At 37.7% G+C, this 15,184-nt stretch overlaps 1 protein-coding gene across 1 annotated transcript in view; it reads left to right on the top strand.

Moving 5' to 3' along the window:
- The window catches only part of Invadolysin (leishmanolysin-like peptidase, invadolysin), a 143,164-nt gene extending 129,123 nt beyond the window's left edge, over positions 1–14,041 (top strand). Inside the window, exons 6-15 of the mRNA XM_078191538.1 lie at positions 2,186–2,297; positions 3,871–4,052; positions 4,145–4,348; positions 6,976–7,201; positions 8,807–9,000; positions 9,120–9,252; positions 9,649–9,808; positions 10,055–10,221; positions 10,310–10,429; positions 10,502–14,041. Coding sequence (XP_078047664.1) covers positions 2,186–2,297; positions 3,871–4,052; positions 4,145–4,348; positions 6,976–7,201; positions 8,807–9,000; positions 9,120–9,252; positions 9,649–9,808; positions 10,055–10,221; positions 10,310–10,429; positions 10,502–10,657 — 1,654 coding nt within the window. The 3' untranslated portion in view covers positions 10,658–14,041. The remainder of the gene's footprint in view (positions 1–2,185; positions 2,298–3,870; positions 4,053–4,144; positions 4,349–6,975; positions 7,202–8,806; positions 9,001–9,119; positions 9,253–9,648; positions 9,809–10,054; positions 10,222–10,309; positions 10,430–10,501) is intronic.
- The last annotated feature ends 1,143 nt before the right edge of the window (positions 14,042–15,184 follow it).

Below are 15,184 nucleotides of genomic sequence, written 5' to 3'. Positions count from 1 at the left end.
CTCGGAGGGAGGTGTTCCTCGTGTTTGCAAAACACTTGACCCACGCTTCAACTTTGAAATCCGTGCAAATTAAGCGGTTTCAGCAGTCAGACGCCGCCCTCGTTCGGTCGCGCCAACCCTCCCCCCGGGGGGACCGAATCAGAAAAAGACGAGCGCGATTGTCACTCGCTCTAAACCTCGCTGTAAATTAATTTTTTAATGAAAAGAAACAACGATTCTCCCGAGCTGTTCGTTTTTCTCCCGTCGCAGGTGGATCTCGTTTCATTTATTTCACCGAGAGAAGAGCGAGGAAAAGTTGCCGGAAGTGGGGTGGATTTTTTAAGCGGTACTTTTTAAAATGTAACAGGACTTGAATGATTGCAATGTGACAGGTTGTCGTTGTTTTTCATGAAAATTACAAGCAGATGTTTTCGTCGGCAGCGAATTTTGGAAATAATTTTATTTCAAGCGAGAGAGATCCTTTTTATAATCGATGCGCAAAATTCTTTGAATATTTACAGCGAGACCAGTTTTTTAAGCAGGAGTATTATTGAAAATAAAATATGAAACGATGAAAACACGTGAGATTTGATTTTAAGTCGGTATTTAGAACCAGTTCATCGAATATACGCAACTTTTCAATCTTTCCAAGGCAAACGTCGACGCGGCAGTTTCTCAAAACAGCCTAGTCAACTTTCCTTGACCCATGAATAATATAAAATCCGAGCTGGATTCCTACGATGTAATGCATATGAAACTAGGCGAAGTTTAGACCATCAATTTTCTGGTATCGGATTTGCTAATGAAACACAGAGTCTTGAATCTTAAAGCACCTTCACCAAGGCGAGCCTCCGTCCGATAGACTATTGGAAAAAATTAATATCGACAATTTCGCTGGGCATTGCTGAACGTAGAATTCCAATCGAGCTGATATGACATGTGCCGAATGTAAAATTAGCCGACGCTGTCTGTATGGAATATAGATCTGTCCATTGATTCAATCGGAGAATTAAACGAATGTAATAAAAGAAGTAGAATATCCTAAAATTCTGTTCGCACCAAAGATGGCAAATTCGATTGCAAGTAGAGGGTCGAAAGCAAAAATACCACGGTAATTAAATGTGTCCCGTTCTGGGAGATATAAATATATATATGTGTGTATAACCGTGGCAGGTCGATTAAAAATCGAGCTATAATATATGCCGATATCAATGCTCCTCCGTCTGCCGATAGTTTCCGCTAAATTCGGACGCGTCCGATCGGATTACGCAATTAGCGCTGCTCCCCCCTTAGAGTTCCCGACTGCATAATAGTATGTGCCTAATCCAGTAATCGCATCCCGGCCGGATTCTTTACGGCATAACATAATAGCCGAACAATTCCCGGGCTTTCCTCGCACTCGAAAATTGCTGGTCTAAATCAGTCCTCTCTCCAAAACGGTAAGCTTCGAAGATTACGGAGCCCCCTCTCCCTCTCTCTCTCTCTCTCTCTCTCGGTTACCAGCCACAATGGTCGTTGCGCGAGCCGCATTAACGTACAAGCAATACCCGCGGCCGAAAAGAAACGTAAGCGCGCCGATTTCAGTCGACAGTTTCCGGCGACGGTTGTTTAAATCTCTCGCCGGATCCCGCCGCTGCTCCTTTGTAATCCCCGTTTTTATATCGCCCGCCACTTTTTTCATTATTTGCTCGGCCGACCAATTGCTCGAGAGACGAGGCTCGCCCGCCTGCTGGATTTTTGCGAGCCCGCCGTAAGTGCCGCGAAACTTTCGGGCGTCGAATTTCCGTATTAAATATGCACACCGCCATGGCTACTCGATTTCGAGATTGGAACGATACGATGCACTTTTATCAATTTTTCAACCGTATATTTTGCGCATTTGTATTTATATCGCGATTTATTACGATTTAAATTTGTTTTCGAGTGTGGAAATTATTTCGTTGATTTATTCTTTGCCACGGTAATTCTGCGACTATTTATAATCGTGTATGTATAATCATATAATTTATAATTATATTTATAATTATGTAATCATATATAGATTGTGTCCCTGCCGCGAGAATTAGGCGACGACGAGTGTACTCGTCGACCACAGAGTAAATGTCGCCGAGCAAATAATCGCTAAAATATTGGATCAAAAAGACAGTTTTACTTCATAAAATACTTGTAAAACACAGCTAATGTATTTAATTGCAATTTGTTGCAGGAAATGCGAGAGTAGCCAAGTCTTCGTCAAAGATCACCACACGCACTGCATAGACACCTGCCGCCCTACCACAATGTGCGGCGAAGTGGTCGTCCCGGAAGATCACCTCGACGTAAGAATGAAAATTCTTCCGTAGCAAGAATTTAATCCTTTGCACTCGAAGCCATTTTAGCTCAAAATCTAAAATAATTTTTCTGTCTCATAGCATTCTCATTTTAAGCGATGAAGTGTATTTTATATATAGATATCAAATTAATTCTCGTGATTCATACTAACAGTGGCATATTTAACAATTTTTCTAAAATTAAACATAGCGGTATATTTAACAATTTTTCTAAAATTAAACATAGTGGCATATTTAACAATTTATCTAAAATTAAACATTGTTGCTATAAAAATGATTTTAAAGGGTAAAAGAATGATATTAGCGGTGCCTGAGAATCACCATTCGAGTGCAAAGGGTTAACAGCAGACTCCGCGAGAGTCAGCCCCGCACAGGCCGTTTTCAGATCTGATTTTAGACTTATCGGAGTTCTAGAAACGCTTTTGCGTGGGGAAAATTGAATTTTTCTCATTCGATAAACCCGGGGACCCCTTCGTTGTCAATCGAATCACCAATTCCATATTTTATTTTAGAATTATTGAAATTCTAGAAATGCTCGCACGTGGAAGCGATTGAATTTTCTTTATTCGATAAAACCCCGCCTATATCGACAGTTAAATGACCGATTTCAGATTCTATTATTCGAATTTCTAGAATTACTTTCGGCGAAAATAATTCGATTTCCTTTAACCCGCCCGACGCGTTTGTTATAAAGGCCGTGTAAAATCGATTTAAAATCGAATCAGAAATTCGATCTTGTTATTCCTGTAAATGGCAACGCGTGTGAAATATTTTTAGAGTTTAGTGGCACAGCTGCGTGTTTAATATTTCATTTGCGAAACTTTTATATAAACTTGTTACATTCATTTTAACGATAGATTGATGCATGCCGCGAATAAGTGCAATTCTATTCTTCTATTTTGAAACAGTGTCTTTCTACTTTTAACTCCGGCTCCGACTTCGTCGTTCGGTTGAATAAATAATCGGTATATCTGTCTTTCTAATTTTACTTGGGACAATGTTTTCTAAATATAAAGCCTGCAGAGATAGTTGCTGTTTTTTGAGTCGGGTCACTTATGTCTATTTAAACAGCGACAGTAATTCCAGGTTAATATCATGAGCTAACGCCAATGCTGAAACAAAGACTAAATTTAAATCTTTGGACGATGTTTTCGTAAATCGTCGATTATTTAAGTAATACTTTAGCTATCTGTAATCAAAGCTGCTGTAGCTATTAGCAATTTAACCCTTTGCACTACGTCTCCCGTTGCGTTGATTAGCACTTATTTGTCCTCAATATTTTTAATAATTCGATCAAACAATTTTTCTTTCTTTTACTGTCTTTATGTACTTTTATTTCTAGACTTTGCTAACTAGAAGAAGTCAATTTTATTTCAATTTCGAAGAAATTAATAATATTCATATCGAGTAGATTTTGCGTGAAATCGTTGTCACGAGTCTATCTCGTTATTAAAATTCAACGGGTCAAGGAAGCATGCCTCTTTCTTACCAAAATTAAGATTACCAATAATTTAATTTTCTATGAACTTTTTCACCGCGTTATCTAAAAATGGAAATTCAGGTTTGCCGAACGTGTAACGCGACCGGCCACAACTGCGGAATAGCGGAGGGCAGCAAAGCTGGACGAGGCATCGACGGCGCCGATTTCGTGTTCTACGTCTCCGCGATGCAGACGGAGAGATGCCAGAAGCGTTTGGCCGTGGCGTACGCCGCTCACTGTCAACAGGAGGCAGCATTAGACCGGTAAAATTATTTCGATGGCTACTCGAACCGTTTCTCGATCGCGGTTCCCCCCGCGCGCGCGCAGGGCTAATAACGACGAGTGGGGGTTTCAGACCGATAGCCGGTCACGCCAATCTCTGCCCGGAAAGCATCAGCATGAAGCCCCAGGAACTCGAAACGCTGCTGAGCACCGTGAAACACGAAATATTGCACGCCTTGGGATTTTCTGTGAGCCTCTACGCCTTTTATCGAGATGAGAACGGCGAGCCGAGAACACCGAGACGGCCCGACACCGGGAAACCGGCGTTGAACGAAACGTAAGTGGATCCTCTCTCTCTCTCTCTCTCTCTCTCTCTCACTCTCTTTCACGCTACATTTATCCACCGATTCTCATTATTTTCTATATTCGATGACGAGCCGACGCGTTTCTCTTCATTATCCTCGGCTCTTCGATGCTAGGAGATGTATTGTCCCTTGCTAGAATGATGGCAGAGAGAAAATTGTATTACCGAGTCCGTCAATCCAAGCATGTTGATGCCTTCGCGGATGTAGGATAAACGAATTTTCGTAATTTGTAGAAATGATCTTCTATCAGTCCCCGATTTTTATGAAATTAGCTCGATCGCCTCGGCGTTTCGCTTGTCACGACAAGATTTATGTTAATATAATTTATTTATAAAATTATTATAAAAATTAAATTATTATAAAATATTAATTATTATATAATTGTGTGCAATTGCATATAATCGTATATAAATTATATTCGCGTTATATACAAATTAAAATAAATTGTACAAGAGACACGCGTCGCGTCGTGCTGCTACCTCACTTGATCGAAAAAATCGTCGTTCGCTAAGGGTTAAAAAAATAGAAAAATCGGTATGGAAGCTCAAAGCCGCAGAGCGCTATGGGAGATTAATTTCGGTAACGCTCGGCCCACCGTCGCGTCTTGAATTCAATTACGGCTGCGCTCATAGACCGAATTTAGATTTTCGCTCCTAATGTAGCAGGACCGTGAAATTAATTTAACACGCGAGAAGGGGGGGAGGTAGGACCGGGTTCATTCGTGCAATCCGAAAGACAGCAATAACGTGCTATGTCTCCCGTCTTTCCACTGGCGGCGGCGGCGAGCTTTTCTCCTCACGTATGCCGTCCCCCCAAACTCTCTCTCTCTCTCCGGCTTGGCATTGGTGCATCTGCCTTTAAAATTGGAAAATTCCTTGTGTCCTTGGTTTTATTCGGGTCGACGGACCGTAACGAACCCCCGGTTTCCGGCGTTGGCAGGTGGGTGTGTTACTCGTTTTTCACGGTTCCCTTTTTCCCTCGTCGCCCTTCGTTTTACTTTAACTAGCAGCGTGGCAAGAATCTCGTCTGTTCCTTGCCACCCTTCTCTCTCTCTCTCTTTCTCTCTCTCTCGCTCTCTCTCTCTCTCACTCGCCCCTTTCGAACTTTCGGTACATGTGACCGTGAGTTTGCATTTTCTCACCTTCCGGCCCTCCGTCTGGCGCCACAGCAGATTTTCTTACAATGCGAATACCGAATGGAGAGCACGTCAAAGTGTTTCGCGATCGATTTTTCTCGCGACGGCGGAATTCTCTTCGGGAACGTCGGGACTCCTAGAGCTCTCTATTGTTTCCACGAACGCGAACAATTACTATTGTAAAATCGCAGCTGCGATAACTGTTTTCGTAATACTTCCGCGCATGTGACGTTTAACCCTTCTTGGTGCCGGGCGAAAAAGCCAAATTTCACGGTTTTACCAGGGTTTGGAAAAAGTTTAATGAAAACCAAACGAAAAGAAATATTTACATGATTCAAAAAGCAGTGTATTAAGGACGAAATTGAGAATGAGACAGTGGCGTCAATTTTTCATGTTACAAAATATAGAAATAAGGGAGAGAGATGTAGATGCTATTAAATTTTAATTCACATATGCAATAAATTCCTAATTATATGTATAATTATATCATAAAATATATATTATATATGTTTTACTTTGTGCAAGCTTATTAATAAGATTAGTAAAATTTTTTATTATTATGTTAATAATGGAGCTGGAAATATTCTTTCAAATATTAATTCTAAAAAAATATTACTAAACAATGTTATTATATATAAAATATTTCTGACCCTATGGTTGAAATAATACATCTTTTAATAAGCCCATCAGTAAGCTCCCGCTAGATGAAACATTGAAAATTAAAGTGATTTCGCTCGACATTATTTACAAGCCTATAATTCGATAAACAAGCGCAATAAATATTACCGGGCGCAAGTGCAGAAGAGCGCGCGTCAAAACACGTTTTGTTACGAAATTGTGAATCAGTTTCCAGCTGTCACCGATTTAATCGCAGTCAGAACATTTGGCGCCGTGAATAATTTACAATGACCATTGCAATAAATAATCCCGTTTACCTGCCACGCTCGTGCCGCTGTCCGTGTTTTTATAAGGCAGGACACGAAGCCCGAAAATCGACGAATCAATTTTCAGTACATATTTTTAACAATTTATAGAAAGGGAAAAACAATTCCCGTAGCTTGTTAAAAAATTTCCGACGCTCCGTAGAAAATTAATATTAAAGTAATATATCAATATTTTACTCACTTTAATATTTAATATATCAAAATTTAATATTTTAATATTTGATATTTAAAAAATAATAGATAATACTTTGATTACTTGGATTTTATTTTGAGTCATCCGCAACCCTGCAATATCACTTATGCTGCAATATGCTATAGTATAAAGGGGTCGTTTAGGATTAAAAAAAAATCATAGACATTGTCTAGTAAATTGGCTTCTCCAAAAATGACTCGGAGAAGTACAAGTCATCTGGTTCGCTTCTCTCTAAGGAAGCTGCTCCGCTTTAAACCGTGTCCGGATATTAATGCGAGTCACTGTACATCGTTAATTAGAGCAACGTTTAATGCTTGGCATCGACAGGTTGCAAACGCACCAATGGAGCGAGAACACTATCAAGACGGTGGTTAGACCGCACTGGCAAGTGCACGGCGGCTCCGTGAAGAGATCGATCCAAATGATAGTTACACCGAAGGTTCGGGCCGAGGTGCAAGCACACTTCAATTGTCCGGAATTGGAGGGCGCGGAATTAGAAGATCAAGGAGAGCCCGGCACCGCTCTGACACATTGGGAGAAGCGGGTGTTCGAGGTGAGTACGCATTGCTACGGTGCTCGCTGAAAATAATTAGTTTACGGTACGGCAGTTTTATTGGCAATTAATAGTCTCGGTTACCGAAATTGGGATATATTTAATTAACAGGTTAGGAAAATCGATTAACGCTTTGGTGGTCGCGTCGTTTGTATAAGCGTGGCACTATTTCTTTATTAATTTTGTATTTATTAAAATCATATTTATTAAATTTTATAGTTATTAAAATTGTATTTATTAAGTTTTATAGCTATTAAGGTATATTTATTAAGATTTATAGTTCTTAGGATTATATTTACTAAGATTTATATTTATTAAAATTATATTCACTGAGATTTATATTTTATAATTTTATTAAAATCTGTAACAAAAAAGGAGAAAAGAATTTCGTCACATTTCGATGAATTTTGAGCGACTAATTTCAACGTTATTAACTAAATTTCTGGATTCCTCCGGCGTTGTAAATTGACAACCGATGCAATAATTTCACAATACGTGTCATCGCATTGAATTAAAATACAATGATACGCGATGTATTAACTTTCATTAACCGCACTTATTTGTCAGACCAACAGAACCGTTCGAAACGCGCTGACGCAAGTTGCGCGGTACACGCCTGTTTATTACGAAAAAACCACGAGGATAGAAAAAAAAACGGTGGAACTTTCTACAAATGTAGCGTCATCTGATGCTAACAATGCAACATTTTTTTTTCTGCAGGGAGAACAGCTTGCCGAATAAAAAATCACGACCTTTTTATATTTAGGAAGCTGCGCGCGCGAAACGCACGGGGAAAAACATTTTAAATTAGAAGTTGCGGTATTTGTTATGGTCTATAGCGCGGAAATAAAACTTACAAAAATTGGTTTCGCGGGTATTTCTCGCATACGCAAAATATAGGCCATAAAGAAGACTGCAACTTTTAATTCAACTTTTTTTCCACGCGTCACGCACAGTTGCCGGAATATCACGGATAATGCGAAAAGTCAAGATTTCTTTCGTTTTCGCCCGTGCGACCTGTTCTTTCGGCAAAACAAAAAAATTGTCCCGTTATTGGAATCACGAGGGAATGCGTTACAAATTTTTTTTAATTGTCCTCGTCGCCTCACTTTGCAACGAGCTGTGGCAGAGCTTGCGTTACGCAATGCATAATCAACGATTGCAAATATTTGCCAAGGTTACTGTCAATTGCAACTCGCCGCCGAGTTTCTAATTAATCTAACGAACGGCGGTTCGTTCAAATAAATAATTATTGATTAAATCGACGATTGACGATCATTTCTTTGAATTAATTAGTAACTTTATCCGATTAAAAATTCAATAAAATATGATAGAAAAATAATATTCAATAATAATGTTGAATTAAGTTTGAACAATAATTATCATTATTATTATTATTATAATCATTTTTTAATTAGTCAGCAGTCCTTTATCCGATAAAAAATTTAATAAAATACGATGGAACAATAACATTCAATAATATCCAATAATAACGTTCAATCAAGTTTGAGCAATAATTATCGTTACTATTATTATTATTATAATCATCGTTAATGGCCCCACGGTTCGAATAGGAAATAATTGTTGCTGCCATTGTTCCCACAGAACGAAGCAATGACAGGTACACACACGCAAAATCCAGTTTACTCGAGAATAACGCTCGCCCTGATGGAAGACACCGGCTGGTACAGCGCAAATTATTCCATGGCTCAGGAATTAGGATGGGGCAGAAATCTCGGCTGCAGCTTCGCGATGAAATCCTGCAAGGAATGGATATCTGCTAAGTCATCTCGTTTATCGTGAGTTTTTTTTCTTCACCCCTCCTCCCCTCCCTCCCACCCGCGTTCGCTTTACGCGTTACAATTTCGCCGAATACCCGTCGCGCACATTTTCACGCGTCTTTGACGTTTCTTCTTAGGGGGAAATCGATTCATCCTTTTTGCAACAAGGTGAAACAGGATCCGCTGCAGACGGAGTGCACCGACGATCGTAGATCGGTTGCGCTCTGTAACTTGATCAAACATCCCCAAGTGCTTCCTAGGAAATATCAGGTACGAATTTTTACCTGCTCGTATTTGAAAATTGATTGATCTAAGCTGTGATCATTATGCTAAGATTCTACGCAATTTATCGAAGTGAAAAATCAACAGTATTTTTATTCTATTCTAGTGAAACGATATCTTCTAGCAACTGAAAGAAATTCTGTTAATTCATTTAACTTTAGTAACATTATTGCAATATTAAATATTACAAATTATATATAATATTACATTTTTATTAATTTATATAACGTAGTCTATACAGATAGGGAATTGCCTTAAGATAAGCTTGGTGATCACTGATCGATATAAAATTAAGCTAATTCGTTCTATTTTTAATTATCCGTTTTCTTGACACCGAGAGACGTATTCTATTGTATTTAATAATTAATGCTTCTTGGGTTTCAGTATTTCGATTCGATTCCTCATGTGCCATCCGAGGAAGTGCCGTACTACGGTGGCTCGGTATCTTTGGCAGATTATTGCCCCTACATCCAAGAATTCACGTGGCGAGCTCTGAATATCGTAGTCAGAGGGTCTCATTGTCTTTACGAAGAGAACAATCCACGTAAGTAGTATAGTCAATAAGTAGTAATTTTTTCAATCATTTGTTAACTGTGTCTCCTAATGTTCAACGAATCGTTGTAAAATAATGAAATATCTTGCGTAATCTTCTACTTTATTATACAATTTATTTATATAAGAATATATTATACAATAATATTAATTTATAAAAATAATGATAATAAATTGTACACAAATTTTTGCCTCTTCTACTAAGAATTATTTTGACGCTTGCCTAATTTTTTATTAGATCCAGACAAAAATTTTGCGTTGGAGAAATACGGGCCACACTCGAGATGCTTCGACCACACTAATCAAATGTGGGAAGAGAGAACGTGCAAGCAAGCGCGACAATGGCGGCATTGGGGTTCCGGGTGTTATCAATACAAATGTGAAACCGGAAGATTACATATCATGGTCGGTTTACGTTTAGAATCGATGTAATGAATACAATCACGTATATACCAGCCGGATAAAATATAGAATGTTCTTATTTAATTTACAGGTAGCAAACTATACTTACACTTGTTATCATGCTGGTCAAGAGATAGCGATTAGGATAATACAAAATGGATGGCTTCACAAGGGTGCTTTAATCTGTCCTCCGTGTCGAGATATATGTCAGGTAAGAATTAATAAATATTTTGAATCTTTTCCAAAATGTTAACAAAGTTTAAAGCCAGATTATTTTTTCCAGACGGAACTAATGGAAAAACACGAATACTGTAAGCCAGGAGACGAGCATCCGCCCGCCACGTACTACCACAGAGACAATCTCTACTGTGCGTCCGCCGGAAGATTAACAAGCGTGCCGGCGTTAATCGCGTTGATCTATTTTTTCGTACTTAGATGATATGTCGTCGAACCTAGGTAATATTTTTAAGAACGTCCAAAATTAGATCGGTGAATTGTTATAGCGCGCGTCATCGAGACGTCGTTCGAAAGCAAGTTTCGCGGGCTCGATGAAGCAACGACGACGCAAGAAAATAATATCTTTGGAACCAAATAGTAGTTTCCTAAACCGAATAGAAGAGGCCGATGAGAGGTGGCGATTTTATTTTAATATTTTAACGCGGGGTAGCCCACGCGCCTCGACGACAGGAACAATCGTCGAGGCGCGAAGCTACACGATAACGATAATAACATTTATGATTCTACGAGCGGGAAGATCGATCAGCATCCAATTCCACGTACCGCATTTCTGCCGTAATTAACCAGTTAGCTGCGCCATTTTATTTTGAAGACAAATTCTACTATGTCCTTTATCGATCTAAAATATAGTTTTACTATAGTATAGTTTTACTAGAATTATTTGAAACAGTGCAAAATTTATGGCTATGTCGCCAGAAGCAATTTTACACAAATCGTAGAAGATGTATATTTATTATAAGATGTAAAATTGCCATTTTATTATGACGTGTATGCTGCGTCGTACGCGGCTAACAGGTTAATCGACGCGTGATTTCTTATATTTATATTATCTGACGAGGCATTCGTGAAGTGCCAATCATTATTTAGTATTACGAACATATGCTATACGTTTATTACGCCTGCTCGACTACGCTGCTGCCCGATCGATTCTTATCATTCCATTTGAGACAATATGGTTTCGCAAAAGTACCTTGTCACGCGTTATTATAATCAGCGGCAGCTACAACAAGAGTTTCTCTTTTTTCAATTAGCAAATTCTGTGTAAGTGCCAATATTGTCTGCCAACGATACATCATGAAATTCACGATGTACATCTGCACAATAATTTCAGATTACTTATTATTCTTATATTAGTTTTTAATTTCTTTGTGATCGATTCTTTTTTGTTTGTTTAGGTATCCAGTTACTGCTGTTGTTTTTTTTTTTTATTGTAATTACGTTATCGAGATTGATGTGTATAATTCTTTTTCCCTGTTGGAGGAGTCAGCTTTCATATTATACTTTTGTTACCGTAATTGATATTCTTGTGTAGGAGTATAACGACGTTGTAATTATTTCTCCAGCTATGTTGCAATACGTAGTCCGTAGATTGTAAAATTATTCATGGAAAAATCTTTTCATATCGATTCACAGATTTTTTACTTTTAATATAGTTCGTAAATTTTTACCAGGTTCTCGCAACTTTTCCATAACTTTGCGTTTTTTTATTCTCCGACGATTTGCGGCAAGCTATTGTCTTCAACTGCGACGCCTATGAGATTCTTTTGACAGCTGGTTTCGATCGTTGAACGTAACAAACAGTTTCAAGTATTTAGTGAAGTATTTAGTAGATCATTATCGAGTAGAACCTTATCCCGACTACACATAGGGTGTAAAAATGAAAGAGTGCGATATCACGATTAAGGTGCGTTAGCGAAGTATTAAAAAGCGATCTAAGGTCAGATTTGCCACGTTTCAAATGAAAGTAACAATTTCTTTACTCGTATTTGTGTACGCGAGCGAGCACGTGCATAAGTCATTCCGTAATGCCGCGTATGGAATACCTGTTTTTGGAAATTGTTTAGATGCGATAGATTTACGATGTTTCCGTCATTTGATACTAATTTTATTTACATTCCATTGCTAAGACTACTACCATACGTTAAGACGAAAGTTACTATAGGTTTTCTTGGACGTGCGAAAAGTTGATCGTTTTGTACAAAAAAGAACACGGATACGCGTCCCGTGCTATAGTGGGGTACGTTTGTAAACTATACAATAATACGTTCATTTTTGCAAATCCTACTGTCTATATTTGTACAATGACAGAGACCTACTGTCTACAGAGCTTGCGCTTGGAATGATTTCTAAGGGATGATAACAAGGGAAGCCTGATTTGTCAAAAATCATTTCCGAGGGTTGCGTTGTCTGTGTCGTACATTGCCAATGTACATAGAGGAACATCCGTATATTATGTATTATCGATCGATGTTCGACTAATTTACGATTAAAGAGTCCGCGAAGCATTTACCGTCGGTAAGTCAATTAAGGATAAACGACCATCGGTATTATTAAGAGCATGGGAATGGAAATAGATTTATATATGTGATACCCTTGTCGACTATTCCTGTCCTCTTATTAATTTGTCGCACGGAAACGTATTCCACGTTGACGTTTGCTCGCTAATTTCCAAATGAAAATTTATTATTGGCATACGCGTGACACACGCGATATAACCGAGTATCGAATAATTTTTTAGCTGTAAATAACAACCGCGTACAAGTTAGCGGACAGCGGATTTTTATGCATTTATAGATCGTAAAGGATTATCGGAAAATTTTCGTACGGGGAATTAATTACCGAGGCGATTTAATTACGACGAAAATTCTGCTTTCCAGAAGTTTATTTACGAATATATGGATTACACGAATGTCAGCAGTTTGAGGCAATAAACGAATTTATTTTTGTTCTAACGTTAAGGAAGATTGACGTCAATATGAACGGGTTAAAATAAAGACAATTGTATACGAGGATTGACATCTTGAAACATTGTTACAGGGTGCAGTAATGGGGTAATATTTTATGCAGTAAAATGTAGACGAGGTTTTACTTGTTTTCTGTCTTTGGTAAATGCAAATTATAAAATTTTTATTCAAGTATTAAAGTTATAGTTTCGTAGTTGATACTTAGTATTTGTATTGTCTTAACGAATAACAATTACTGCACTCTCTCGAGATTATTATATTATGTACAAGCCACTGTTATTTCTGTTTCCGTTCGAAATTATAACGAGTGTCATATAGTATGGTGAACCTCTGGCCAGAAAAGTTGTACATTACAATGGTAATGCGAAGCAAGCAGAATGAAAAGTGTCCAAGTGTGTGCGTGTGCGCGAGCGAATGTCTAAATGCCTTCAAATGCATATTGTACATAGGATTTACCGAGAGCTCGGGGCTGTCGAGGCGTATTTTTCCCGATTTTGAAGTTGACGCGCAAAATTGTTAGATGAACTGAATATTTTAATCGAAAACACATTATGCCGTTTTCAGACACGCGTGGAACTGTTCCCGATTCTGTCCGTGCGAAACGGTCCGAGAGGATGGAACACGCCCTCGAGATTAGGACAAAGCAGATTTTATATATATATAAAAATAATTGTACATTGTAAACTGGGTCTTTGCAACCCAGAAAATGGCGTTTAAATGGAAGGACCTACGTTGTTCTGTAAAATGTCATTATAGGCAGAATTAAAAATCAAAGCACGCGTTGTTGTATTGTAAGATATAATATGTAGAAAATGTAAACTATAATACAAATTTTATAACAATACACTGGCCCTAAATGTGTTTTATTTGTACTAACTCCTTTGCTGGTAGGGATCTATACATTATGGAAGGGTTGACTGCAAGTTTTTATAATTGTTCTCGAATATTGTCATTAATAATTTACGATAATTTATTTATAACAGATGAATTGAACGTGTAGAACTTTGAACAGGATTTTGAAAATTTTGCGGGTTATTTAAATTTTTTCTGTTCGTACGTTTCCACTTTTCGTCGCTAGATAGCGCCACCAATCACGTTTTAGTACCAGTTTCACCATTTTCTTTTGCTCTCAGTTTGTGTAATTTATTTTCCCGAATAGATCGCAGCCCCCAACGTTATGACCCGCTCAACATACTTATGTAAGTAAATAATAAAAGTTTATATGATTTTGCATGTATTGTCTGTTGGTAACTCTTGAGTATTCATCATTTGTTGGCAACGTTCATCCTTTAATATGTGCATGTTATAAACGAAGTCTGTGGTACTTATATTGGTTGATGATAACGTTTATTTTTCTCATTTGATTATTTACTGTCTATTGGTAATTCATCACTAATTCCATCACTAGTTTAAGCGGTTTGTTATTGCAAAAGTAAGGTATTTTTAAAATTTATAGAACAGATACCATCCACTTTTCTTTTCTTTAAGTTAAGATAAATTATTTCGTTTCCTTGTTTCGAGATAAATGCAGGATTTTACTGTTAACATTATTATATTCCCAGGATACTTTTTCAATCCTCGAAATTACTTAAATTCATGCTATTCTTTAATTTCATATTCAATTTCGTACTCTCCTTAGAAAAGTGATTTCATTCATGAGTTTCGCCGGTAGATGTCTATAGTGTTTCATATCCTGCTGACTGCCTATCGTTTCAGAAATCATTATTTACAATAATTTTTGTTATACCACAGAATTAATGTACGTAGTCATTATAGGGATCAAAAGATCAGGAATTGATTTTAATTTTAATTTAATTTAAGGCCACTAATTTTCAAAATATATTTCTACAGTCAAAGAGAAAAATTCGGGGACACTTTTTAAACCAGAATTACTTTTCCAACATTGAACGAAATTAGTTGAATTTTTCTAAGATAATAGAGCATCTAATTTATTGCATTATTTTATCTAAATATTTACACAATAT

The sequence above is a fragment of the Augochlora pura genome, chromosome 10 (assembly GCF_028453695.1).
Source record: "Augochlora pura isolate Apur16 chromosome 10, APUR_v2.2.1, whole genome shotgun sequence".
NCBI lineage: Eukaryota > Metazoa > Arthropoda > Insecta > Hymenoptera > Halictidae > Augochlora > Augochlora pura.
The sequence above is the reverse complement of the archived record's forward strand: the minus strand, read 5'-3'. Positions and strand labels throughout refer to the sequence as shown.